The sequence below is a fragment of the Neophocaena asiaeorientalis genome, unplaced genomic scaffold (genome assembly GCF_003031525.2).
Source record: "Neophocaena asiaeorientalis asiaeorientalis breed wild unplaced genomic scaffold, Neophocaena_asiaeorientalis_V1.1 scaffold182, whole genome shotgun sequence".
In the NCBI taxonomy this organism is placed as follows: Eukaryota; Metazoa; Chordata; class Mammalia; order Artiodactyla; family Phocoenidae; genus Neophocaena; species Neophocaena asiaeorientalis.
The window spans coordinates 4,156,842-4,184,000 of record NW_020174648.1 but is presented as its reverse complement, the minus strand read 5'-3'; the positions used below and the strand labels follow the sequence as shown (position 1 = coordinate 4,184,000).

The following is a 27,159-nucleotide window of genomic DNA, read 5'->3' as shown; positions in this document are numbered from 1 at the left end:
GGTTTTTATTCTTTAATTTGTTAATATGGTGTATCACATTGATTGATTTGCGTATATTGAAGAAGCCTTGCATCCCTGGGATAAACCTTACTTGATCATGGTGTATGATCCTTTTAATGTGTTGTTGAATTCTCTTTGCTAGTATTTTATTGAGGATTTTTGCATCTGTGTTCATCAGTGATATTCGTCTTTTTGTGTGTGTGTGTGACATCTTTGTCTGGTTTTGGTATCAGGGTGATGATGGCCTCATAAAATGCGTTTGGGAGTGTTCCTTCCTCTGCAATTTTTGGGAAGGGTTTAAGAAGGGTGGGTGTTAGCTCTTCTCTTAATGTTTGAGAGAATTCACCTGTGAAGCCATCTGGTCCTGGACTTTTGTTTGTTGTAAGATTTTAAATTACAGTTTCAATTTCATTACTTGTGATTTGTCTGTTTACATTTTCTATTTCTTCCTGGTTCAGTCTTGTCAGGTTGTACCTTTCTAAGAATTTGTCCATTTCTTCCAGGTTGTCCATTTTATTGGCATATAGTTGCTTGTAGTAGTCTCTTAAGATCCTTTGTATTTCTGAGGCATGAGTTGTAATTTCTCCCTTTTCATTTCTAATTTTATTGATTTGAATCCTCCCCCTTTTTTTTCTGATGAGTCTGGCTAAAGGTTTATCAATTTTTTTTGTCTTCTCAAAGAACCAGCTTTTAGATTTTTTGATCTTTGCTATTGTTTTCTTTGTTTCTATTTCATTTATTTCTGGTCTGATCTTTGTGATATCTTTCCTTCTACTAATTTTGCATTTTTGTTGTTGTTCTTCTTCTTTCTCTAGTTGCTTTAGGAGTAGGGTGAGATTGTTTATTTGAGATTTTTCTTGTTTCTTGAGGTGAGATTGAATTGCTTTAAACTTCCCTCTTAGAACTGCTTTTGCTGTGTCCCATAGCTTTTACGTCATTGTGTTTTCATTGTCATTTTTTCTATGTATTTTTTGATTTCCTCTTTGATTTCTTCAGTGATCCCTTTGTTATTTACTAGTGCACTGTTTAACCTCCATGTGTTTGTGTTTTTTACATTTTTTTTCCTGTCATTAATTTCTAATCTCATAGCATGTGGTCAGAAAGGATGCTTCATATGATTTCAGTTTCCTTAAATTTTCCAAGGCTTGATTTGTGACCCAAGATGTGATCTATCCTGGAGAATGTTCCATGTGCACTTGAGAAAAAAGTATATTCTGCCACTTTCAGGTGGAATGTCTTATAAATATCCATTAAGTCTCTCTGGTTTATTGTGTCATTTAAAGCTTGTGTTTCCTTATTTATTTTCTGTCTGGATGATCTGTCCATTGGTGTAAGTGGGGTGTTAAACTCCCCCACTATTATTGTGTTACTATCGGTTTCCCCTTTTATGGCTGTTAGCATTTGCCTTATCTATTGAGGTGCTCCTATGTTGGGTGTGTAAATATTTATAATTGTTATATCTTCTTCTTGGATTGAGACTTTGATCATTATATAGTGATCTTCCTTGTCTCTTGTAATAGTCTTTATTTTAAAATCTATTTTATCTGATACGAGTATTGCTACTCCAGCTTCTTTTGATTTCCATTTGCATGGAGTATCTTTTTTCATCCCCTCACTTTCAGTCTGTATGTGTCTAGGTCTGAAGTGGGTCTCTTATAGACAGCATATATATGGGACTTGTTTTTGTATCCATTCAGCCAGTCTGTATCTTTTGGTTGGAGCATTTAATCCATTTACATTTGCAGTTATTATTGATATGTACTTTCCTATTACCATTTTCTTAATTGTTTGTGTTTGTGGGTCTTTTTCTTCTCATGTGTTTCCTATCTAGAGAAGTAAGTTCCTTTAGCTTGTTGTAGAGCTGGTTTGGTGGTGCTGAATTCTCTTAGCTTTTGCTTGTTTGTAAAGCTTTTGTTTTCTCTGTCGAATCTGAATGAGATCCTTGCTGAGTAGAGTAATCTTGGTTGTAAGTTTTTCCCTTTCATCACTTTAAATATATCCTGCCTCTCCCTTCTGGCCTGCAGAGTTTCTGCTGAAAAATCAGCTGATAACCTTATGGAGATTCCCTTTTATGTTATTTGTTGCTTTTCACTTGCTGCTTTTAATATTTTTTCTTTGTATTTAATTTTTGAGAGTTTGATTAATATGTGTCTCATCCTGTTTCTCCTTGGGTTTATTCTATATGGGACTCTCTGCACTTCCTGGGCTTGATTGACTATTTCCTGTCCCATGTTAGGGAAGTTTTCGTCTATAATCTCTTCAAATATTTTCTCGGACCCTTTCTCTTTCTCTTCTTCTGAGACCTCTATAAATTGAATGTTAGTGTGTTTAATGTTGTCCCAGAGGCCTCTGAGACTGTCCTAATTTCTTTTCATTCTTTTTTCTTTATTGTGTTCCTCAGCAGTTATTTCCACCATTCTATCTTCCAGCTCAGTTATTTGTTCTTTTGCTTCAGTTATTGTGCTGTTGATTCCTTCTAGTGTATTTTTCATTTCAGTTACTGTGTTGTTCACCACTGTTTGTTTTTTCTTTAGTTCTTCTACGTCCTTGTTAAATATTTCTTGTTTCACAATCCGTGCCTCCATTCTATTTCTGATATTCTGGATCATCTTTACTAACATTACTCTGAATTCTTTTTTAGGTATGTTGCCTATTTCCTCTTCATTTATTTGATCTTGTAGCTTTTCACCTTGCTCCTTCATCTGTAACATTTTTTTTTCATCTCATTTTTTTTGATGGGTGGGAATGTGTTCCTTTCTTGCTGGTTGTTTGGCCTGAGCTATCCAGCACAGGAGTTTGTACACAGTTAGGTGGAGCCAGCTTGGTGCCAAAATGGGGACCTCCAGGAGAGCTCACACTGATTAATATTCCCTGGGGTCTGAGGTTCTCTGTTAGTCCAGCAGTTTTGACTCGGTGCTCCCACCACAGGAGCTCAGGCCCAACCCCTGACCTGGGAACCAAGACCCCACAAGTTGCAAGGTTTGGCAAAAAAAAGAGAAAGGAAAAAGGCAACAATATAAAGGAGCAGAAGAATAACAAAGAATAAAAAATAAAATAAAATTAGAAAAATAAAAAATACTTTAGAAAAATAAAAATAATATTGAAACAACAACAAAAAAGCAAACAGAACCACACACACAAAAAAAATGGCCAGAAAAGGCCTGGGCAGTGGGCGGTGGGGGTGGGGGTGGGACAAGGCTTTGGTTCAGGACCCGCACAACCAGAAGGGGCCCTAGAGGGCAGAGGTTCAGGCCCAGGACCCCAACAGTCATTCTGGGGTCTGAGCAGGTTGGGGAGATGCTGACCACATTCCCCTCCAATGTCCTGATCCCTTGAAGTTCTCTCCCCTTCCCCACTGATCCCCTCACTATGAGTGGGCCCCTCCAATCATGGAAACCCCTCTCTTCCCCCAGCCGCCCCTCAGGATTGCTGGTTCTATCCTGTCTCTACTTTTCATCCCCCCTCCGTCCCTCCCATGCCCCCAGGACCCATGTGGCTGGAGGGGGCCCTGGAGGGCGAAGGTTCAGCTCTCAGTCCCCAGCAGGCTCACTGGGGACCAAGCAGGCAGTAGTGATGCTGGCTGCATTCCCCTCCAATCCCCTGATCCCCCAAAGGCCTCTCCCCATCCCTGCTGATTCCCTTGCCATGAGTGGGCCCCTCCTATCATGGGAACATCTCCCCTCCCCCAGCTGCCCGTCAGGGACACCAGTGTCATCCCACCTCCACTTTTCCTTCCCCCCTCCTTCCCTCCCATGTCCTACCCAGTCACACAGGGCTTTCTCCCATCCCATTAGGTGTCCAAGGTCCCCTGCCAGTACCTGTTAGGTGCCCTAGTGGTGAGGAGACACAAACTCCACATCCTCCTACTCAACCATCTTGACCTGATTTTTTTTTTTTTTTTAGCTATCAAATCATGTTTGCCTTTGTAAAGTGAACCTATATTTTTATTATATATTATATATTAAGTATAGTCTTCAATTTTATTAGTTAATTTTTAATCTTGGATTTTTGCTTTTGTATTTATATCTGAAATTAGTTTATATATTTCTTTTTTGAATATTTAGATTATACAAGTCTCATAAAATTATTTGAACAGTTTTCCTTCTTTTTTATTTTTTGAAACCACTTGTATAAAATAAGGATTATCTGTTCCTTCAAAATATTTCAGAACCCACTTGTAAAACCAGTTGGGTCTGGGGCTTTTACAAGGAAATATTTATGATTGTTATTTAAATTTATTTGATTTTTATTAATATATTCAATTCCTCTTTTCTAATTTTGAGCTACTAGATGTTTCTAGAAATTTATTAAGTTCTTCCACATATTCAAATTTCGTACTGATAGTTTTTCATAATGTGTTTTTATTATGACTCATCTCTATTTTAGGTATAGCCATCACTCCCTTTATATTGTAATTTTTGAAACTTCTTTTTCTTAATTACTCATGCCTAGGACTTCTTCAAAGAACAAATTTTAGTTTTGTTAGTTTCTGTTTTTATTCTAGTTGCTATTCTCAAATTCACTGATTTCTATCCTTTTCTTTATTATTTCTTCCCTTCCTTTTTCTCTGGATTTACAATGATGTTATTTTTTAGCTTCTTGTGTTGGACACTTGGATAATTTTTCACTGTTCCATAAATTTTCCCTCTAGGTGTTACTTTTATTGTAGTCCACAGATGTTGATATATAGTCCTTTTATTGTCAATCAGCCCTACGAATTTTGTAATAACTCATAATTTCTTTTTAAAATAATGTAATTTTAATAACATTTTGTTTGTTTCTAGCACTGATTTTTCAGAGCATAACAGCTTTTTTACTGTGCCAATTATATCAATATTAGATTTTTTTTCCTCCTCCGCTTGGCCCTAGGAAGCACTTAAATAGTAATCTTTATTCATTCAGAAATTAAGGACCAGTGTGTACTAGAAATGTGTATTTTCCATTAACTGGTCAAAAAGTGTCTCCACTCTTACCATGTTTCTCTATTTTTGTTTATATACACAAATATCAACAAAATCCTTTCTCCATTTCTTTTATTTTAAAAATTTGTGGTTTTTGCTCTTCTTTCATTTGTCCTTTATTTGAAGATTATTTACTTACTTATTTTATTGAGGTATAATTTACATACAAGATTATTTTAGTTTTAGGTGTACAACATAATGATTCAATATTTGTATATATTGGGAAATGATCACCACAGTGAGTCTAGTTAACATCACCATACTTAGTTACAAATTTTTTTCTTGTGATGAGAGCTTTTAAGATCGACTCTTTTAGCAAATTTCAAATACACAATACAGTATTAACTATAGTCTCCATGCTGTACAGTACATGTCCTTGACTTTATAACTGAAAGTTTGTACCTTTTGACTCTCTTCACCTGTTTTGCCTACTCCCTACTGCCCACCTGTGGCAAACACTAATCTGTTCTCTGTATCTATGAGCTTGCCTTTTCTGTTTTTTTAAAAAATTCCATATATAAGTGAGGTCATGTGGTATTTGTCTTTTTCTGTCTGACTTATGTCACTTAGCGTAATCCATCCATGTTGTCAGAAATGGCAAGATCTCGTTTTTTTATGGCTGAATAATATTCCATTGTATATACATGTGCCACATTTTCTTTATATATTCATCCATTGATGGACACTTAGGTTGTTTCCATATGTAGGCTATTGTAAATTATGCTGCAATGAACATATGGGTGCATTTATCTTTTTGAGTTAGTCTTTTCATTTTCTTTGGCTAAAAACCCAGAAGTGGAATTGCTGGATCACATGGTGGTTCTATTTTTAAAAAAATTTTGAGGAACCTCCATACTATTTTCCTTAGTTACTGCACCAATATACATTCCCACCAACTGTGCACAGCATTGCCCTTTCTCCACATCTTTCCCAATACTTGTTATTTCTTATCTTTTTGAAAGTAGTCATTCTAACAGTTTTCAGAGTACAGGCCTTTCACCACCTTGATTAAATTTATTTCTAGGTATTTTATTCTTTTTATGTAATTGTAAATGGCACTGTTTTCTTTTTTCTTTCTTTTGTTATTAGCATTTAGAAATGCAACCAATTCTATATATTGATTTTGTATCCTGCGACTTCACTGAATTCACTTATTAGTTCTAATACTTTTTTGGTGGAGTCTTTAGGGTTTTCTATATATAAAATCATGTCATTTGCAAATAGTGACAGTTTTTCTTCTCCCTTTACGAGTAGAATGCCCATTATTTCTTTTTCTTGTCTAATCCTCTGGCTAGAACATCCAATACTATGTTGAATAAAAGTGGCAGAAGTGGGCATCCTTGTCTTGTTCCTGATCTTGGAGGAAATGTTTTCAACTTTTCACCACCGATATGATGTTAGCTGTGGACTTGTCATATATGGCCTTTATTATGTTGAGGTGTGTTTCCTGTATACCCATTTTGTTGAGATTTTTTTTATCATAAATCGATGTTGAATTTTGTCACATGCTTTTTCTGCATCTATTAAGATGATCATATGATTTTTATCCTTCTTTATCTTAACGTGGTGTATCATGTTGATTGATTTGCAAATGTTGAACCATCCTTTCATCTCTGGAATAAATTCCACTTGATCATGGTATATGATCTTTTTAACGTAATGTTGAATTTGGTTTGCTAGTATTTTGATAAGGATTTTTTTCATCTATGTTCATCAGGAATATTAACCTGTAATTTTCTTTTGTTGTGGTATCCCTGTCTGGTTTTGGTACCAGGCTAATGCTGGCCTCATAAAATGAGTTTGGAAATGTTCCCTCCTCTGCTATGTTTTGAAGAGTTCAAGAATTGGCTTCAATTCTTTAAATGTTTGGTAGGATTCACCAGTATAGATGTCTCATCCTGTACTTGTTTGTACAGAGTTTTTAAATTAATGATTCAGTCTCCTTACTAGTAATTGGTCTGTCCAGATTTTCTATTTCTCCATTATTTGCTCTTGGAAGGTTGTATGTTTCTAGTAATTCATCCATTTCTTTTAGGTTGTTCAATTTGTTGGTGTATAATTGTATTTAGTAATCTCTTATGATTCTTTGTATTTCTGTGGTGCCTGTTGTAACATCTCCCCTTTCGTTTCTGATTTTATTTATTTGAACCCTCTCTCTTTTTTCTTTCTTGGTGAATCTGGCTAAAGGTGTTTCAATTTTGTTGATCTTTTCAAAGAATCAGGGCTTAGTTTCATTGATGTTTTCTATTGTCTTTCTATTCTTTCTATTCTTTATTTTTGCTCTGTTCTTTGTTATTTCCTACCTTCTTCAGGCTTTGTGTGTTCTTCTTTTTCTAGTTCCTTTAGTTGTAAAGTTAGATTGTTTATTTGAGATTTTTCTTATTCCTTGAGGTAGCCATTTATTTCTATGAACTTCCCTATTAAAACTGCTTTAGCTGCATCCTATTAGTATTGGTATATTGTATTTCCATTTCCATTTGTCTCAAGGTATTTTATGGTTTCTCTTTTGATTTCTTCATTGACACATTGGTGTTCAGTAGCATGTTGTTTAGTCGTCACATGTTTGTGGATTTTCGTTTTCTCCTTGTAACTGATTTCTAGTTCATACAATTGTGGTCAGAAAATATGCTTAATATGATTTCGATCTTCTTAAATTTGTTAAGACTTGTTTTGTGCCCTAACATATAATCTATCTTGAGAACGTTTCATGTGCACTTTGAAGAATGTGTATTCTGTTGTTTTTGGATTGAATATTCCGTATATATCTAAGTTCATCTGGTCTATTTTGTTGTTTAAAGCCTATGTTTCTGTATTGATTTTCTGTCTCGATAATCTATCCATTGATGTAAGTGGAGTATTAACGTCCCCTACTATTATCGATTGTTGCCAATGTCTCCCCTTATGTCTGTTAACATTTGCTTTATATATTTCGGTGCTCCTATGTTGAGTTTGTAAATATTTACAGTAGTTTTATCTCTTTGTTGGATTGATGCCTTTATCAATATATAATGTCCTCCTTGTCTTTATTACAGTCTTTGTTTTAAAGTCTATTTTGATTATTTCTGTACACATGATTTAAATTTCTGAAAAGTTCTTGCTTTCCAAAATAAAATTTTCTCTTTGGAAAATTAACCTACATGGATTCCTGCAGTCTCTGGGAATCCTAAAAAAGCAAAGATGACTACGCATATATGATTTTAATTTCCATCAAAAACTAGCCTAGTGCACTGAAAGAGGAACTGCATCTCCCTGTGGCTAAACAGTTTATCCCCAGAGGTAAAAGACTCATTTTCCATTTTCCTATCTGATTGCTACTAATCTAACTTTGATTTTACATGAAAGCTTTTGCAGGCCCTAGATATGACAACTTAGCAGACTCTAACTTTCATAAATAATTGGAATAGCAATTTTTTTTTTAACCAGAAGGGAAGATTTCTTGGCTCTCCATTGAATCCCTCATCCCCTCACTTATGCATTCTCATTCCCAAGAGAACCTTCATTATCTGTATTTCATGATACCTTTTCTCATTCTCAGACTTTGTCTTAAGTGGAGTTTCCCCAGGATTCAGACTCTGAGATAAAGATTTGCAGAAAAGTTTATCAAGAACTTTCCTTGGAATCAACACCTATGGGGGAATGAAAGAACTAGGAGTTGGCAGAGAGAGGAGTAGAACTATGAAACAGCCACACAAAAGTGTCAGCATCCTACAGGGAGCTACGATGGCCCTTCAGAGTTGTCCCACCTTGTCTACCACTCAATCCTATCAAAAGGCCATTGGACATGGGTTTCTTCTCTCCCCCTACTCCAGGGAAGTGGCATAACCTTGTGGAGGCTTTCTTTCTCTGAGAGCAGTTTCTGGAAAGAGACTTGATGTGAGCTGAATGCTCAGTCATGAAGAAGGGGATTTCAGTGGTACACCACAGTATTCACTACAGATTTGGTTTTGCCTTTCTGATTCCCCTCTGAGTCTCTCAAATTCTTCTAACACAAATTCTCTGCAGACTTAGCCCTGGTGTCTGAAATCACAAATGAGGAGATGCTCTTAGAATTGAATTGAGCCAATAAGCTGATTTTGATCTGAGCCCTTCCACTGACTTGCCAAATCATACATTGTCAAATGCCTCCTCCTGGGTAGTGGGGGTCATAAGGGAGGTTTCTTCTTCATTTCAGAAAATGACAAGTTGACCTCACTCTTCTGAAAAAAGGACTACATAAGCTCATGGTGTTTATAACCTTACTTGTACTATGAAGGAATAACACTAGAAATCAACTGGGTTTTGACCAATAACAAGAGAGACAGGAGCTTGAACATGGGAAGGAAGTCAAACCAGGTTCAAAACCCCCTCCACATTTTGACTCACATCCTCAAGTACAGAGACCACCAAGAGGCCTCAAGCTCAGAGACAAGAAGCTAGTTGCCTCACACCTTCCCTTCATCTGTTAGATTTGGACTTCAGGTAACATACCTTGAAACTTTGAGAGTTAATCTCTCCCTTGTCAAATTTCTTAAGTCTACATGGACAGCAATATTATTAGGGTGAACCATATAAAATTGCCAATATTTGATAGCTTTTCACCTACAAAAAAAACCATGTGGGTCAACCAATTGTGTAAGCATTCTTAATCTAATTTCTGTTGACCCTAACTGAACTATGAATGGCTTTCAAAGTGTTCTCTTAGCTCCCTGAAATAGTATAACTTTTTTATATCTAAGTATTTATGTGACTTCATTTTTTTGTGGGGAGAGAGGGCGCACACGTCAACAAATTTTCTAACAAATTTGTTGTTTTCTGCTAACCCAAATTAGGAATCCCTGGGCAGTCAGAAGAACACAGAAAACCCAAATTCCTAACTGTCTAGCATTCAGCTAGAGGAAGTCACTTAAGCTCTCAGAATCCTACGTTTCACTTGTATAGTATAACCTTTGTATCCTGGGGATATTATAATAAAAAGGTCTCAAATAGGAACAAAAACCCAGTGAGCTTATTGGAGGCTCCAGCAAGGCATGTGATCATGTTTGGCAAACTGTACAGTGCTATGCAAAATGAAAACAATATATGCTCACTTTCTCCTGTTCAAGGGCCTTCCCTTTCTCTCTGGAATCAGGAAGTGCCATAGATGAATGAAAATGGAAAAGCACACACAAAAAATAACATCTCAGTAATAACCAAAAGCATTTTAAAACCTCAGAGAAGATTCTTTTCAAGTTTGTGGTATAGTTTTATGTTCTGCTGTCCAGGGACCTCCGCAAAGGATGACCTGGACGTCGAAATGCTTGGTCTGGGAGTCTGTTAAGTGTGTTTGTACCCAGCAGGCAGATTGAAGAGGGATTTCTTAAGCCCAAACAGTTCTGCACCAAGAAAACATTCTTTCAGTCTTACCCCCGACAAGTGGCCAGAAGTTAGATCCAGCAGTTAATGTGAAGGCTTTGGATGGAAAGCAATTGAGTGTGCAGGACTGGTTTTCCACTCTATCAGTAAGTCTCAACCTATCTGCCTATCATCTATCTATCTAACGATCTATCTATCTATCTATCTATCTATCTTCCTATTATCTATCTATCTATATCTATCTAATCCATATTTTCTCTGTTTCAAAGTATTTTGCTGGAGATTCACTGAGCTAATTTCACTGGCAAACATTTTATTTTTAGACTATTCCTCAGTCCTGAGAATCAGTTGCTTTTCTAAAAGATCTTGCCTCCTTTCTGATATCTAACTATACTTTGTCTTCTTCATAAAAGCCACATTCAAATTAATTTTATATTGCCCTGTAATACATAAATGCAATCTCCTTGTTAAAACAAATAATAAAACTTTACAAATAAAGCTTACAAGTCCCTTGACCTCTTAGCACCTTGGACTTTTCTCTTGGGCCATGCCTGGTCCTCATTTCAGATCTGAATAGTCCCCGAGGAGGTGCATCTGGTGTGCTTTGTCCTGAAAGGGGCTGCTCTTCATATTGTACATTTGATGTGCTGATTAGAGGAGTGTCATACTTGTAGTGGCAAAGGTGACATGGGGTAGAATAAGCAGAGATTTGTGTTGACAAATTTTCTGCTCTGGCCAATACCTATTTTCACATTTAGGAACATAAAATCCATTATTTATTTCATAAAAAATAAAAATAGCCTAGACCATTATGTATATTAAAATAGCTCTGCTTGGCTGTGGAAAGACCAGCTTATTATTTTCTTTATAATAAAATTTTTTTGGCTGCGTTGGGTCTTCGTTGCTGCACACGGGCTTTCTCTAGTTGTGGCGAGCAAGGGCTACTCTTTGTTGCAGTGTGCAGCCTTCTCATTGTGGTGGTGGAGTTTCTTGCTCCAGAGCACGGGCTCTAGGCATGCAGGCTTCAGTAGTTGTGGCTCACGGGCTCTAGAGCACAAGCTAACTAGTTGTGGCACTTAGGCTTAGTTGCTCCGCAGAATGTTGGATCTTCCGGGACCAGGCACTGAACCCATGTCCCCTGCATTAGCAGGTGGATTCTTTTTTTAACATCTTTATTGGAGAATAATTGCAATGGTGTGTTAGTTTCTGCTGTATAACAAAGTGAATCAGCTATATGTATACATATATGCCCATATCTCCTCCTCCTTGCATCTCCCTCCCACCCTCCCTATCCCACCCCTCTAGGTGGTCACAGAGCACCTAGCTGATCTCCCTGTGCTATGCGGCTGCTTACCACTAGCTATCTATTTTACATTTGGTAGTGTATATATAAGTCCATGCCACTCACTCACTTCATCCCAGCATACCCTTCCCCCTCCCCATGTCCTCAAGTCCATTCTCTACAGCTGCGTCTTTATTCCTGTCCTGCCCCTAGGTTCTTCAGAACCTTTTTTTCTTTTTTTAGATTCCATATATATGGGTTAGAATACGGTATTTGGTTTTCTATTTCTGACTTACTTCACTCTGTATGACAGTCTCTATGTAGTTTATTTTTGTGTATGGTTTTAGGGAGTGTTCTAATTTCATTCTTTTACATGTAGCTGTCAGTTTTCCCAGCACCACTTATTGAAGCGGCTGTCTTTCCTCCATTGTATATTCTTGCCTCCTTTATCAAGGTAAGGTGACCATATCTTCTTGGGTTTCTCTGGGATTTCTATTCTGTTCCATTGATCTATATTTCTGTTTTTGTGCCAGTACCATGCTGTCTTAATTACTGTAGCTTTGTAGTATAGTCTGAAGTCAGAGTGCCTGATTCCTCCAGCTCTGTTTTTCTTTCTCAAGATTGCTTTGGCTATTCAGGGTCTTTTGTGTTTCCATAAAGAGTGTGAAATTTTTGTTCTACTTCTGTGAAAAATGCCAGTGGTAGCTTGATAGGGATTGCATTTAATCTGTAGATTGCTTTGAGTAGTATAGTCATTTTCACAATATTGATTCTTCCAATCCAAGAACATGGTATATCTCTCTGTCTGTTTGTATCATCTTTAATTTCTTCCATCAGTGTCTTATAGTTTTCTGCATATGGGTCTTTTGTCTCCTTAGTTAGGTTTATTCCTAGGTATTTTATTCTTTTTGTTGCAATAGTAAATGGGAGTGTTTCCTTAATTTCTCTTTCAGATTTTTCATCATTAGTGTATAGGATTGCAAGAGATTTCTGTGCATTAATTTTTTATCCTGCTACTTTACCAGATTCATTGATTAGCTCTAGTAGTTTTCTGGTAGCGTCTTTAGGATTCTCTATGTAGAGTATCATGTCATGTGCAAACAGTGACAGTTTTACTTCTTCTTTTCCAATTTGGATTCATTTTATTTGTTTTTCTTCTATGATTGCTGTTGCTAAAACTTCCAAAACTATGTTGAATAATAGCGGTGAGACAGGCAACCTTGCCTTGTTCCTGATCTTAGTGGAAATGATTTCAGTTTTTCACCATTGAGAACGATGTTGGCTGTTGGTTTGTCCTATATGACCTTTATTATGTTGAGGTAAGTTCCCTCTATGCCTACTTTCTGGAGGCTTTTTATCATAAATGGGTTTTGAATTTTGTCAAAAGCTTCTTCTGCATCTATTGAGATGATCATATAGTTTTTCTCCTTCAATTTGTTAATATGGTTTATCACATTGATTGATTTGCATATATTGAAGAATCCTTGCATTCCTTGGATAAGCCCCACTTGATCATGGTGTATGATTCTTTTAATGTGCTGTTGGATTCTGTTTACTAGTATTTTGTTGACGATTTTGCATCTATGTTAATCAGTGATATTGGCCTGTAGTTTTCTTTTTTTGTGACATCTTTGGCTTTGGTATCAGGGTGCTGGTGGCCTCGTAGAATGAGTTTGGGAGTGTTCCTCCCTCTTCTATATTTTGAAAGATTTTGAGAAGGATAGGAGTTATCTCTTCTCTAAATGTTTGATAGAATTCATCTGTGAATCCATCTGTTCCTAGGCTTTTGTTTTTGGAAGATTTTTAATCATAGTTTCAATTTCAGTGCTTGTGATTGGTCTGTCTATATTTTCTTTTTCTTCCTGGTTTAGTCTTGGAAGGTTGTGATTTTCTAAGAATTTCTTCCAGGTTGTCCATTTTATTGGCATATAATTGCCTGTAGTAATCTCTCATGATCCTTTGTATTTCTGCAGTGTCAGTTGTTACTTCTCCTTTTTCACTCCTAATTCTATTGATTTGAGTCTTCTCTCTTTTTTTCTCTATTAGTCTGGCTAATGGCTTATCAATTTTGTTTATCTTCTCAAAGAAGCAGCTTTTAGTTTTATTGATCTTTTCTATCATTTCTTTCATTTCTTTTTCATTTATTTCTGTTGTGATCTTCATGATTTCTTTCCTTCTGCTAACTTTGGGGTTTGCTTTTCTTTCTCTAATTGCTTTAGGTGCAAGGTTAGGTTGTTTATTTGAGATGTTTCTTGTTTCATCAGGTAAGATTTTATTGCTATAAACTTCCCTCTTGGAACTGCTTTGGCTGCATCCCATAGGTTTTGGATCATCATGTTTTCATTGTCATTTGTTTCTAGGTTTTTGGTTGTAGCATTTAATCCATTTACATTTACAGCAATTATTGATGTATATCTTCCTATTACCACTTTCTAATTGTTTTGGGTTTGTTTTTGTATGTCTTTTCCTTCTCTTGTGTTTACTGCCTAGAGAATTTCCTTTAGCATTTGTTGTAAAACTGGTTTGGTAGTGCTGAGTTCTCATAGCCTTTGCTTGTCTGTAAGGTTTTTTATTTTTCCTTCGAATCTGAATGAGATCCTTGCTGGGTAGAGTCTTCTTGGTTGTAGGTTTTTCCCTTTCACCACTTTAAATATGTCCTGCCATTCCCTTCTGGCTCGCAGATTTTCTGCTGAGAAATCATCTGTTAACCTTATGGGAATTCCCTTGTATACTATTTCTTGCTTTTCCTTGCTGCTTTTATTATTTTTCCTTGTATTTATTTTTTGATCGTTTGATTAATACGTGTCTTGGCATGTTTCTCCTTGGATTTATCCTCTGTGGGACTCTCTGTGCTGTGTTCTCGATTGCCTATTTCCTTTCCCATATTAGGAAAGTTTTCAGCTATAATATCTTCAAATATTTTCTCAGTCCCTTTCTTTTTCTCTTCTTCTTTTGGAACCCTATAATTTGAATGTTGGTGCATTTAATGTTGTCCCAGAGGTCTTTGAGACTGTCCTCAATTCTTTTCATTCTTTTTTCTTTAATCGCTCTGCAGCAGTTATTTCCACTATTTTATCTTCCAGGTCACGTGTCTGTTCTTCTGCCTCAGTTTTTCTGCTATTGATTCCTTCTAGAGAATTTTAAATTTCATTTTTTGTGTTGTTTCTCATTGTTTGTTTGCTCTTTAGTTCTTCTAGGTTCTTGTTAAGCATTTCTTGTATTTTCTCCATTCTATTTCCAAGATTTTGGATCAACTTTACTATCATTACTCTGAATTCTTTTCCAGGTAGACAGCCTATTTCCTCTTCATTTGTTTGGTCTGGTGGGTTTTTACCCTGCTCCTTCATTTTCTGTGTATTTCTCTGTCTTCTCATTTTGGTAGCACAGGCTCCGGATGCGCAGGCCCAGCAGCCATGGCTCACGGGCCTAGCCACTCCCCGGCATGTGGGATCCTCCCAGACCAGGGCACGAACCTACATTCCCTGCATCGGCAGGCAGACTCTCAACCACTGAGCCACCAGGGAAGCCCTCTTGTAATAGCTTTTATTTTAAAGTCTATTTTGTCTGATATGAGAATTGCTACTCCAGCTTTCACTTGATTTCCATTTGCATGGAATATCTTTTTCCATGCCCTCACTTTCAGTCTGTTTGTGTCTCTAGGTCTGAAGTGGGTCTCTTGTAGACAGCATTTCTACAGGTCTTTTTTTGCATCCATTCAGCCAGTCCTTTTCTTTTGGTTGTAGCATTTAATCCATTTACATTTACAGCAATTATTGATGTATATCTTCCTATTACCACTTTCTAATTGTTTTGGGTTTGTTTTTGTATGTCTTTTCCTTCTCTTGTGTTTACTGCCTAGAGAATTTCCTTTAGCATTTGTTGTAAAACTGGTTTGGTAGTGCTGAGTTCTCATAGCCTTTGCTTGTCTGTAAGGTTTTTTATTTTTCCTTCGAATCTGAATGAGATCCTTGCTGGGTAGAGTCTTCTTGGTTGTAGGTTTTTCCCTTTCACCACTTTAAATATGTCCTGCCATTCCCTTCTGGCTCGCAGATTTTCTGCTGAGAAATCATCTGTTAACCTTATGGGAATTCCCTTGTATACTATTTCTTGCTTTTCCTTGCTGCTTTTATTATTTTTCCTTGTATTTATTTTTTGATCGTTTGATTAATACGTGTCTTGGCATGTTTCTCCTTGGATTTATCCTCTGTGGGACTCTCTGTGCTGTGTTCTCGATTGCCTATTTCCTTTCCCATATTAGGAAAGTTTTCAGCTATAATATCTTCAAATATTTTCTCAGTCCCTTTCTTTTTCTCTTCTTCTTTTGGAACCCTATAATTTGAATGTTGGTGCATTTAATGTTGTCCCAGAGGTCTTTGAGACTGTCCTCAATTCTTTTCATTCTTTTTTCTTTAATCGCTCTGCAGCAGTTATTTCCACTATTTTATCTTCCAGGTCACGTGTCTGTTCTTCTGCCTCAGTTTTTCTGCTATTGATTCCTTCTAGAGAATTTTAAATTTCATTTTTTGTGTTGTTTCTCATTGTTTGTTTGCTCTTTAGTTCTTCTAGGTTCTTGTTAAGCATTTCTTGTATTTTCTCCATTCTATTTCCAAGATTTTGGATCAACTTTACTATCATTACTCTGAATTCTTTTCCAGGTAGACAGCCTATTTCCTCTTCATTTGTTTGGTCTGGTGGGTTTTTACCCTGCTCCTTCATTTTCTGTGTATTTCTCTGTCTTCTCATTTTGGTTAACTTACTGCATTTGGGGTCTCCTTTTCACAGGCTGCAGGTTCATATTTCCCATTGTTTTTTGTGTTTGCCCCCAAACACAAACCTTTGGGTAAGGTTGGTTCAGTGGGTTATGTAGGCTTCCCGGTGGAGGGGACTGGTGCCTGTTTTCCAGTGGATGAGGCTGGATTTTGCCTTCCTGCGGGCAGGGCCTGGCATGCAGATTCTTAACCACTGCGCCACCTGAGAAGTCCAAGAGCAGCTTTTAAAAATATCTTCTTTGTCCACATCAAGTATACACTTTTAGTTTTCTAGTTATACAGCCAATTCTAGAAATTTCTTTGTCTATATATACATAAAAATAGGTTTTTAATAAATGCATATTGAACTGAATTTTTAAAACTCTATTAAAATAGTTATATATACAAAGTATATTTTTTATATATCCCATTTATAAAGTAGAGATACATTCTATACCAAGAGCTTCAAGTATTACCAATTTCTATGGAAGCAGAACCTGGAGTATCAGTTCACATGTACAAGTGCCATTTTAAAAAAACATATATGAAATTTTTTAGCCCGTAAATTTCATAAAAGTGTAATTCTCTATATACCAAAATATATGGTTGTATGTTTAATTTTAAAACTTTCTTCTTTATCGTTGTCTTCCTGAAGTATAAACAGGATAAAAAATAATTCCTTTTTGGAAATAAGAATTACTGAGTCCTTACTAGATGGTAGGCACTCTCCTATGTGCTTTTACGTGATTTCATTTCATCCTCATAGTAGCCACCTGAGATAGGTAGTATATCTGTTTCTCAGATGTGGAAGAGGCACCCTATGCTCAGAGAGGAGAGATAGATAGTTCAGATCTATTCAGCTAGTAAAGATGGATTAAACCCAGGGTTCTGCCTGGCCAACACTCCCTCCAGAATGGTGAACTCACTTGATTCCCTTTACCGTGGCTCAGATTCATTATGAACATATGTGCAGGCTCACACTTGTCTCTCTGCTTTTGAGGTTCCAGTAGTTGTGTTAGAGTGTTATACTTCTTTGTGTCTAGTTGCTACTGTGAAGCATATCAGGTATTCAGATGAGAATGAGGTTTGGCTACCTCTCTGTGTCACTGTGAGAGAAAATGCCCAAGACTTGGTATCCAGTACCATGATCAAACCCTTGTCTCTCGTTGCTTTGTGTATCCCAACATTTCTCTGCTGATGTCTCACCTGTGGTTTTCCTACTTAAGCCACGGACTGGAAATCCTGGCATAGCTGCTTCCCACAAGTCAAGGCACAGAGACACTGCCACCAAGAGCAGGCTTTAAGGTTCAAAGTGATTTGGGATTCAAAGACCCATAGAGCAAGGAGATGCAAAACGAGATGGAGGTTTTGGGCATGGGCCCTCAAGATGGAGAAATCCACACCATAAGGCCTACAAATTAGCTTCAGGTGGGTGGTGACTATTTTGGGACCCAACAGACAGTGGGAAAACTGAGCTCTCCTGTTGCTCATTGAAGCCATTCCATTCTTCGAGTCTGAGACCTACTGAGGTAAAGCCACCAGGTACTTGTTTGGACTCTGTTTGTTCCTGGCTCAGGAAACAACCCAGAGCTTTCTTCCAGTACTCAGGTCTGTTTTGTGGTGTATGAAAAGGAAGAGGTTGTGGGAGTTCCCAGGGCACTTTGATGTCATTTGGTGCTGGGGTTGAGGGCTTTGCATTAGGCTCCTGGTTACCTTATGGTGTGTTTCATGTCTAGCCCTCATCCAGCCAGGAACAAAGGACCTCGTATTGCAAGCCATAACCTATGGGTCTGGAAGTTTCTTAAGTTATAAAGAAATATTTATTACTTCAAAGAGGGGAAATGAAAAGGAGGAAAAAAAGACACTGTAAAAAAAGAGTGTGGCTGGTCTTTCCCTCAAAGGAGGAAAGGAAGAAGGGAGAGTTGTGCTACATTGACCACTGAAAATCATAAAATCACCCTAATTGAGCCAGCAGTGCAAATGGACACTCTATAAACACACCACCAAGGCTCAGGAAAAATCAGTCTGCGGACAAGGAAGAATTCTTATTAAAATGGAAAACATGTTTTACTCTCCTGCTCCCCATTTTAAGAAAAGACCTCTGCCATTAGATGTTGTACCCTGCTCTGACACTGAGGACAGTTTTTCTGGAGCTTTATCCCCTTCAGAACCTGATAAAAAGCTAGAGAAATACACACAGAAGGTTGTACAGTCCAGCACCAGATTCTAATAATGCAACAACCATCCAACACCAGGGAAGACTGGAGTTAATTCTCCAAAGAAATTAAGAGTAAAGTTGAGCTATAGGAAATAAAAGTAGAATTACTACATCAAATAATTTCAATATGGAAAGTAAGTTCTCCAGGTCATTCCCCAATCTCTGAGGTGTTTTCTTTTATATTAAAGGATTTCCAGGGACAAAACATCCATAGTTTACTGTGAAAGACTGTTTCTTTGTTAATTAGTCTAGCCATCTAAGTATATTTCTTATAGATAACTGAATTTTCCTGTGAATTTTCATTGTTGGCTTATTCTTCAGCCATGGATAGGGTATATGGGCTTGAGGCACCAAAAGAATAAGCATAAACAGTTTGGCAGCTTCTAATCTCAGAAGCAACCGAATCTTCAATAGCTTCTCTCCCATGGCATAGTTCAAAAGCCAAGTGAGAGGTTCTGATAAAAACTTTAAGGGAGAGATAAGGAGATAGGGAAGGATAATTAGCTATGCCACTTCAGAACAAAGTGTTAGCAAGGTGATACTCTTGTCCACATCTCTCACTTTGGAGGTAGGGAGGTATTGTCTACCTATGCTGTAGTTTACTGTCTCCAGAGATGGTCTATTTGAGTGATCTTTTTGAGAAATGTAAAGAAAGATTCAAGTGGCAAGCAATTGGTTGACATAAAAAGTCTCATAAAAAGATGGGAAGCTCAGTAGCTGAAAGCTATCTTCCTTCCAGCTGATTTTGACTTTTGATGTGACTGTGGCTATCTTTCTGTGCCTACTCCATGTTTTTTCCCATTGTAAAGGAGAAGGGAGCTCTTTATGAGTGGTGAGCTATTTGAGAAGTATAAAAATAGTGTGACACGTGCCTTGATAGCCCACTGGAAATAATGGCTCGTACATGTATGTGCTTATGCCTAGGTTTGTTTCCATAGACCAGGAGTGGCCACAGCAATTTTCATTTTCTTGACATCTGATGGCCTGGTTGGGGAACATCAGCGGCCAACAGTGACCGTTTACCTGACCGATATCAGTGGAAACAACCACTCTCTTGGTGAGTCTGACAGTTATCCCTTTAGGACCACTAGAGGACAATCCATTAGACCCAGGAATCAGCTTGATGTCTGTCTCTGATATTGTTTGAGACCTTGCTTACATCATACAGTTATTGAGAAGATAAAATGAATACTAGATATGGAAACTTGGTACTACATGAAAGACTTAAAATATTATTCATCTCCTTGTTTCTCTTCAGGAAGCTATGAACTGTCATGCCAGCATAACCCACTGGTTATCAATGTAACCCATCACTCGAATGTCCTCTTCCACCATACCACCTCAGTGCTGCTGAATTTCTCATCCCCACTGGTGGGCATCTCAGCAGTGGCTCTAAGGACATCCTCCATCATAAGTCCTTCAGCTTCCAACATCTGCATCCCAGAGCACGAGGGGCAAAATCATCAGGGACAGAGGTACAAAGTCCCCTTTCTTCCTTTTTTTCTTTCTTTTTGTTGTGATGTGTTGCTATCATTTTCATACATACTATTGTATATATAGTGGGTGCTTGTTCACTAACTAAAAATGGGTCTAAGAACTTCTAAAAAGACTTAAGAAGCAAGCAAAGAACAATTCATAGAAGGCACACTTGTGTTTTATATTTTGCTCTTCTTTCCTTAGCTGAGAATAATGTTTATGTAAATATTTATCATCTTTAAGGTCGTAAAATCTTTTTTACATATAAAACCACTGCCTTCACGTCAACATTGTTATGTAAACTGCCAAAAATTCTCTGCCAAAAACTCAGTGTTCCCTAAGCGATGTATATTTTTTCACTTGTTCCCACCTGGACAGTGTATATAGCAAGTTTAACAATTAGTTTTTAAGGCATGTCATATAATCAATTAGATTTACATATGGAAATCAGGACTACATTAGCTATATGTGCCCTTCTGTGGACATCTGTAATTGTCATCTAGATAGCATTTCCTGGACTCTCAGCTCCTGCTAGTAAGGAACTGTTCTTCATAGCATTGGTATGCCCAAGGTTGGCCCTGATGGGGCAAGGAGCAGGCCAAACACAGTAATCTGTGCTGTACTTGGGCTGGACTCATTCTATGAATGGTCTAATCAGTTGAGCGGCACTGTAGGTAACAGGGTTTGTTCCCTCAAGGAGTGAAGTGTCAGGCAATTGGGATCCTGGTCACAAAAGCTGGAGTTGCAGGCCGCACTCCATCACCAAGGAGGAACTCTGATACCACCTTGCCCAACCTAGCTATCCCAGAAACCCAACCTTGATTAGGGAATAAGTGTAGACAGTACTAATATAGTATATTAGTTATCTTTTGCTGTGCAGCAAATTATAGCAAAATTTAGTGGCTTATCATGGTTTCTGTCAGAGAGGAATCTGGGTGCAACTCAGCTAGGTGCCTCTGGCTTAGAGTCCTTATGAGGTTGCCATCAGCTGTGGGCTAAGCGTGCAGTAACCTCAAGGCTCGAGTGGAGCTGGAGAATTCACTTCCAAGTTCACTCATGTGGCTCTGGCAAGTCTCGGGAGATCTGCATCCAAACTCACTCACGCAGGTGCTGGCAGTGGGCACACTCACATAGGCATGGCTCAGTTCCTTGCCATGTGGGCGTCTCCATAAGGTGCCTGAGTGTCCTTATGACATGGCAGCTAATAATCCAAAAAATAAAGAGAACCAGAGAGGGTGAGTACATGAGAGTCTGCCCAGAAAGGAAGCCAGTCTTTTTATAACATAATGTTGGAATTGACAACCCATTACTTCTGGTATATTCTATTGATTAGAAATGAGTCAGTTAGTTCAGCCCATACTCAAGAGGAGGGATGTGCATCAAGGCACGAGTCATTAGGTGCCATTTATCACATGCAGTAATAGTAGTTTATGTTAATCAAGCACTAACTATGTGTCAGACATTGTTGTAAGTGCTAGGAAGGGATAGGGTCTAGGTAATGGACATTGCAACACTAGCTAGTTCATCTGCAACTTTTAAGTCTCCTTAGTGAGCAAAAGTCTTCAAATATTAATGTAAGAATGTAGACTATTAAAATAGCATTTTTTACTAGAATTATTGCCTCTGTCTCATGTGTTTTCCAATTATTTTCTTTATTGGTTCTACCTCTGGCCTCAAGCCATACAGAATTTCTTTCAGGTCCATGAAACATGTGTTCTTGTTGAGCTCCATGTCTTTGCACACAATGTTCCTACTTTCTTGAATGCTGTCCAGTACTTCTTCACTTCAACCCACACTTGACCATCATGATTCACCTTCGTCTATGAATTTTTGGCAAACTCCCTCCCTGTTTCCATAGGACATTGTACACAGCCCATGCTTTACAAAGGCAGCCGTCACATAAATATACCTATTTATTTATTTGTTGTTCTTTCCCACTCTGAGCTCCCTGCAGTAGGAATTCTGCTCAGTATCTCTCAGTACCTACTAAAGGCCCTGGCGCATAAGAGGTGTCAGAAACTGTGCATTGAGTGACAGTTACAGATTTTATCTCTAAATCTTCCACGGGACAGAACTGAACAAGCAAAGCAAAAAGGAAGTCACAACCTCTGTAGACCCCAAGGGACAAGAATTCCCCTCACAACAACAGCTGTGAAGTTTTGACAAAGTAGTTGATTAATTATGATCACTGCTGCTAGTTCTTCACTTATTTTCATTTGGCACTGTAGGAAAAACAAGTTTTATACGCATGCATGCAAACCAGTAGAAATAAGATATGATTCTCCAGTTTACACAGAGTGTATCTGGAATGCACGAGAATTTCCAAACCACATGTGACTGACAGGAGCCATGCAAACTGGCTTTTCCTTTTCGGCCAGAAAATCAGTGCAATATAGTAAATTTTGATACACAGGGAACCTAATAGATCCCACATATTTTCTTTGTGGACAGATGTAAAATCTAAATCCCTATGTATCCTCAAAGAGTAGAAGTCTTTTAGCATCTTTGTATCAATCACAGTTGTAAATGTAGATAGACCATAATATGAAACCCTCAAATTCTGGGCATAGTGAGAGGGATTCCTGGCTACCTCCTTCTTACCCCTTATGACCTGAATTACATTAATACTAAAATGGGCAAGGGAGAGCTGACAGATGCCTGGCAGTAGAAGATGTTTTATCCATTTTGTATTTAACCATTAATGACCAATGGTCTGTCCTCCTACAACACTTTATCCTTAAACCAGCCTGACTGACCCACAGAATCTCAGCTGAAGGCCAGTAAACCTAAGTCTGGCTCTCCAGTGACATTCATGATCCTTACCTTGGACCATTTGACTTTGATCTTTCTCTTCATCTTGTTTCCCATTCTGCTATGATGGCTACCCAGCTTATGACCCTTTGGGCTTAGTCTACTGATAATGAACGCCTTAGTCCCGAAAACCAACTGTAGTGTTCTTGGTTTTGGTCACCAGTGCCCAGTAAGAGCTGAATTCATTCTTACTCTCTGACTGTTTCCTGCCCTAGCCACCTTGGGGAAAGGTCCTGCATAACCTTCCACAGTATCCCAGGAGTTGGAGTGTCAGGCAGGTCCGCAACCATTCCAGGATTGTGTTGATGGCTTGGGGAAGCGGGAACCATCTTTTTGATTAATACAGTGGGATTTTGAATGTGTCCGAGATACAGTCCTGGCACTAATAGGTTAATTTTCCTAAATGAGTGGATTAGCTTGCAGATAATCAGGGCTCATGTTATCTACTTTGGAAATTCACAAGGTCAGGTCTAGAAGAATTTACTAACAGGCAAGAATTGCTGATGGGCATGTGTTTCTCCTACAACAGGATTCTGTTTTTTCAGTCACATGAATACAATGAAAACATTAGTTGCAACTTCTCTGACCCTACCTGATGGTATATCCATCAGATACCCCAGTGTTGAATCTTCTGAAGATGAAGAATATTATCGCCTTTTTCAGGACATAGGCTGATAGCAGTGGTTGAAACTTCTGATCACTCATTTCTTTTCAGCATTTGTACTTTCCTTTTATTGATTTTTCTATCTGCCTGCTCTATAAAAGGTTGAGAATACAGTATAACCTTCCAGACAGTTGTGCTTCTTTCCATTCTTCCTTGTATTTCAAGTAGTTCTGGCTTTTTATAATTTCATATTACATAATTAGGTATATAAATGCTTGTGACTGTTTTATTTTTATTAGGATCAAAGCTCTTGCCACCCCTTTTGCCCCTTTCAAAGGTTAAGGCTTTGTATTAATGCTTTGTCTGGAATTAAAATTTCCATCCCTGCTTTCCTTTTGTTTGTATTTGTTTGATAAATGTTTGCCTCTGTTTTATTTTTAACCTTTCTCTATCTTCCCTGCCAGTGAGGCCAGGGCACATTGCTTTACTGCACTGTTTACAAAGACAGTAGGATTTCACTGTGTAAAACTACTCCAAGCTTTTATTCTGAAATTTTATCTCATGGTCCTCAAGCCTGTAGTATTCTTTAGGACTCTGTAGCATTCTTACCTTTGGGACAGTTATCTCTCAGGATTCAATGGCCTTTGCCAATGGTTCTCCCTTCTCTCCACTTGCTTCTACCTCACCCCACCAAGACCCTTATACTTCCTGACCGGAAATCTTGAAATGAGTACAGAAAGGGTACTGATGAGGACTGATGGATAGAGAACAGAACTGTGACCCCTGAAAAGTAGTGCCCAGCTCTCTGGTCTTTACAGGGGCCAGGGAATGAAGAAAGAGTGACCTGTTTCCCTCTTTTGTTTTAGTATGGCTCTATTCTTTATTTGCTTTGCTTTTTTCAGAAAACAAAACAAGAAATGCATGTTTTGGCTTCCGGTGATATTTCTCAATTCAACTCCAATACATTTTGAAATCAGGAGAAAAATCCTCAGAGTCCAGCTATCCACCTTGGTTTTTGGTATTGATAAGAGTTTTCATATTTTTCTGTATTGTTGGTATTTCAGTGGGAAACAGGGAGAAATTACCTCAGAATATTCTTGTGAGATTACCTGAGAATGATCCATGTAGAGTTTGTAGTACATTCAAACACCAGGTGGGAGGACAGCCCAGGCGGTTTCCACACCATTTCCCATCTTTATCATTTTTACCATCCTCCTTTGACAAGTTGTGATAGTTATCAGTCAACTTATTGCTTCTCACCTCTAAATCCACCCTTATCACCCTAACTCATAGTACGAGAGCAGGATTTTATTGATATTTATCCTTTGCTGACTGGCACAGTGTTAGCTTTTGTCAACAGAGGGTTCTGGAAACACACTGTAGGAGAAAGGGTCTTCTCTTCCTGGTTTTGATGTACTTCCTTCTCTCTGGCTGCTGTGATGGGCTCAGCAGTGGTGTGTAGGACACCTGTGGTCAAGTACAGCAGGAGTTTGGGTTCCCGGTTGGCTCTTCACAACAATAGCCAAAGATGATAGCTTGGTAATTGTGGTCCCACTGCGTGTCATTGATTATTAGCATCCCATTTCCCATTGACAAGTAGCTCAGCATTGTACTCAAGCCCAAAGGCACAACCAAACAGATTCCCAAATTCTATCTTTGTGACTCTATCTCCTACTACCATTTCCAGTTCCGTTGTTTCAGTCAGTCAGTCAGGACACAGTAATTAGAATAGAGGAAGATAAATATAAATAACTATTGACTAGTAACAGAGGATTAACTACTAAATGGTAAAGAGAACCCTAACATAGAAGAATGGTAGATAAAGGGAGCGATCATTACTTTTAGGGATGAGGGAAGAGTATCCAAGGAAGAGTACCTGACCCCCTCCAAGGCTGTGATTTTGATCTCATTGGAGAGGGTGGAGCAGTGGCACACTGGGCGACAGAGAAGTTTGCTGAGGTTTCATAGGCTGAGACTGGCAATCAAGAAACCACCCACTGGGGTGCTGATCAAAGCTCATTAAGAAGCTGTCTGTTGAGGTGCTATTGGGACTTTATGGAAAGCTGTCATTGGGGCGCTGCTAAAACTTTCTGGGAGGTCACCTGCTGGGCACTGATGAAACTTGATGGGAAGCCACCCATTGGGGTGCTGCTGAAACTTTGTGGGAAGTCATTCACTGGAGTACCTTTGCTGGGAAGCCAGCTGCAGTGCTGGTAGAACTGCTGGGACATGCAGGGTGTCACTGAAACTCATTAGGGGGTGAGCACCACTAGACCGAGGCTGTGTTGGACATCAAAGAGCTGCAGAATCAAGAAGAAAAAGCACGTAGGAATCAAGAAGAAACACCCCTTCCTCCTGCAGTGTCTCTCCAATTACGTCTACTGGGAAAACATGACATCGTGCTAAATGGCAAAAGAGCAATATTTGCATGGTCCATCTCTAGTATCGCAAAGCAGGGCAATGAAGGTAGAGATTTGGAACTGAGAGGGAATAAGCTGATAACTGGCAGAAAATATCTTGTCAAGTAACCATGAAGAAACCCCTTCTCTCTGCCTTGTATGTTCCAGATTAAGATTTTCTTTAAGTTCCTGGCTTTAATACTAAGACCAATTTTCAATATAACTTTTAAGTAGACTGACCTAACTGGAAATGCATATTTTCTTTTTTTAATGCTTTGAACTTATTTTAAGTCCAAGGCAAACATGAAGTATAAATATCTCTAGCTTATTCAGTATAAATACACATTCTGATTGAGAGGGAAAACAAGTAATAGATACTCATAAATATAAAACTATAGTGGGTTCTGAGGTTTACCTTAAACTATAGGTTATCGAAGCCAAGTATTCTAATATAAAATTGAATAGGACATTAATCTTTTTAAATGAATATCCATGTGGAAACCTGAGTTATTTCTCCTCTCTCTCTCTTGTTCTCACATTCTTTCTCACTCACTGTATATAGTCATGCTTTGATCCTTCTTATCTTTGTGGATAATTGAGAGTTGAGTTGTGTAAAAATTTATGTCTAAAACAGTGAATATGTGAGTGTGTATACACATTGTATATACATTGCCATATTTTATTTCACGTAGAAGAAAGGCTTCTGAAAAATTTAATGTAGACTGATTTGTAAAACTAATTATTCTGTATGGCGTGTGTGTGTGTGTGTGTGTGTGTGTGTGTGTGTGTGTGTGTGTGTGTGTGTGTGTGTGTGTGTGTAGAAAGAGGCAGACTATTCATCATTCAAAAAATATTTATTAAGTGCCTACAATATGCCAGGAATCATTTTTCAGTTGAGGAAACTGAGACTCAGTGTGTACAAATTCACCTTATTTAAAACTAGCAAAACTAAGAGTAGTATCAAAGTAATTTGTTTTTAGTAAAGAAAGTTTTCATTATAGGAACGAAAAGCTGTTTTAGAAACATACTCATGTGACACAGAGGTAGAGAACAAACGTGTGGACACCAAGGAGGGAAAGTGGGGGGGGTGGGCTGGGGTGAATTGGGAGATTGGGATTGACATGTATACGCTAATATGTGTAAAGTAGATAACTAATAAGAACCTGCTGTATAGCACAGGGAACTCCACTTCGCTGTACAGTAGAAACTAACACAACATTGTAAAACAACTATACCTCAACAACAACAACAAAATTAATAATTATTTTTAAAAAGAAATATACTCATGTCTGTTACTCTCCAAGAAATCCTTCCACCCTCCCTCAAACT

The 27,159-nt window shown here is 38.1% G+C and overlaps 1 protein-coding gene across 1 annotated transcript in view; it reads left to right on the top strand.

The window, feature by feature from the left end:
* PAPPA2 (pappalysin 2) overlaps nucleotides 1-27,159 on the top strand; it is a 281,009-nt gene that overhangs the window by 158,137 nt on the left and 95,713 nt on the right. Inside the window, exons 12-13 of the mRNA XM_024758833.1 lie at nucleotides 19,465-19,597; nucleotides 19,799-20,015. Of these exons, the coding sequence (XP_024614601.1) occupies nucleotides 19,465-19,597; nucleotides 19,799-20,015 (350 nt within the window). The remainder of the gene's footprint in view (nucleotides 1-19,464; nucleotides 19,598-19,798; nucleotides 20,016-27,159) is intronic.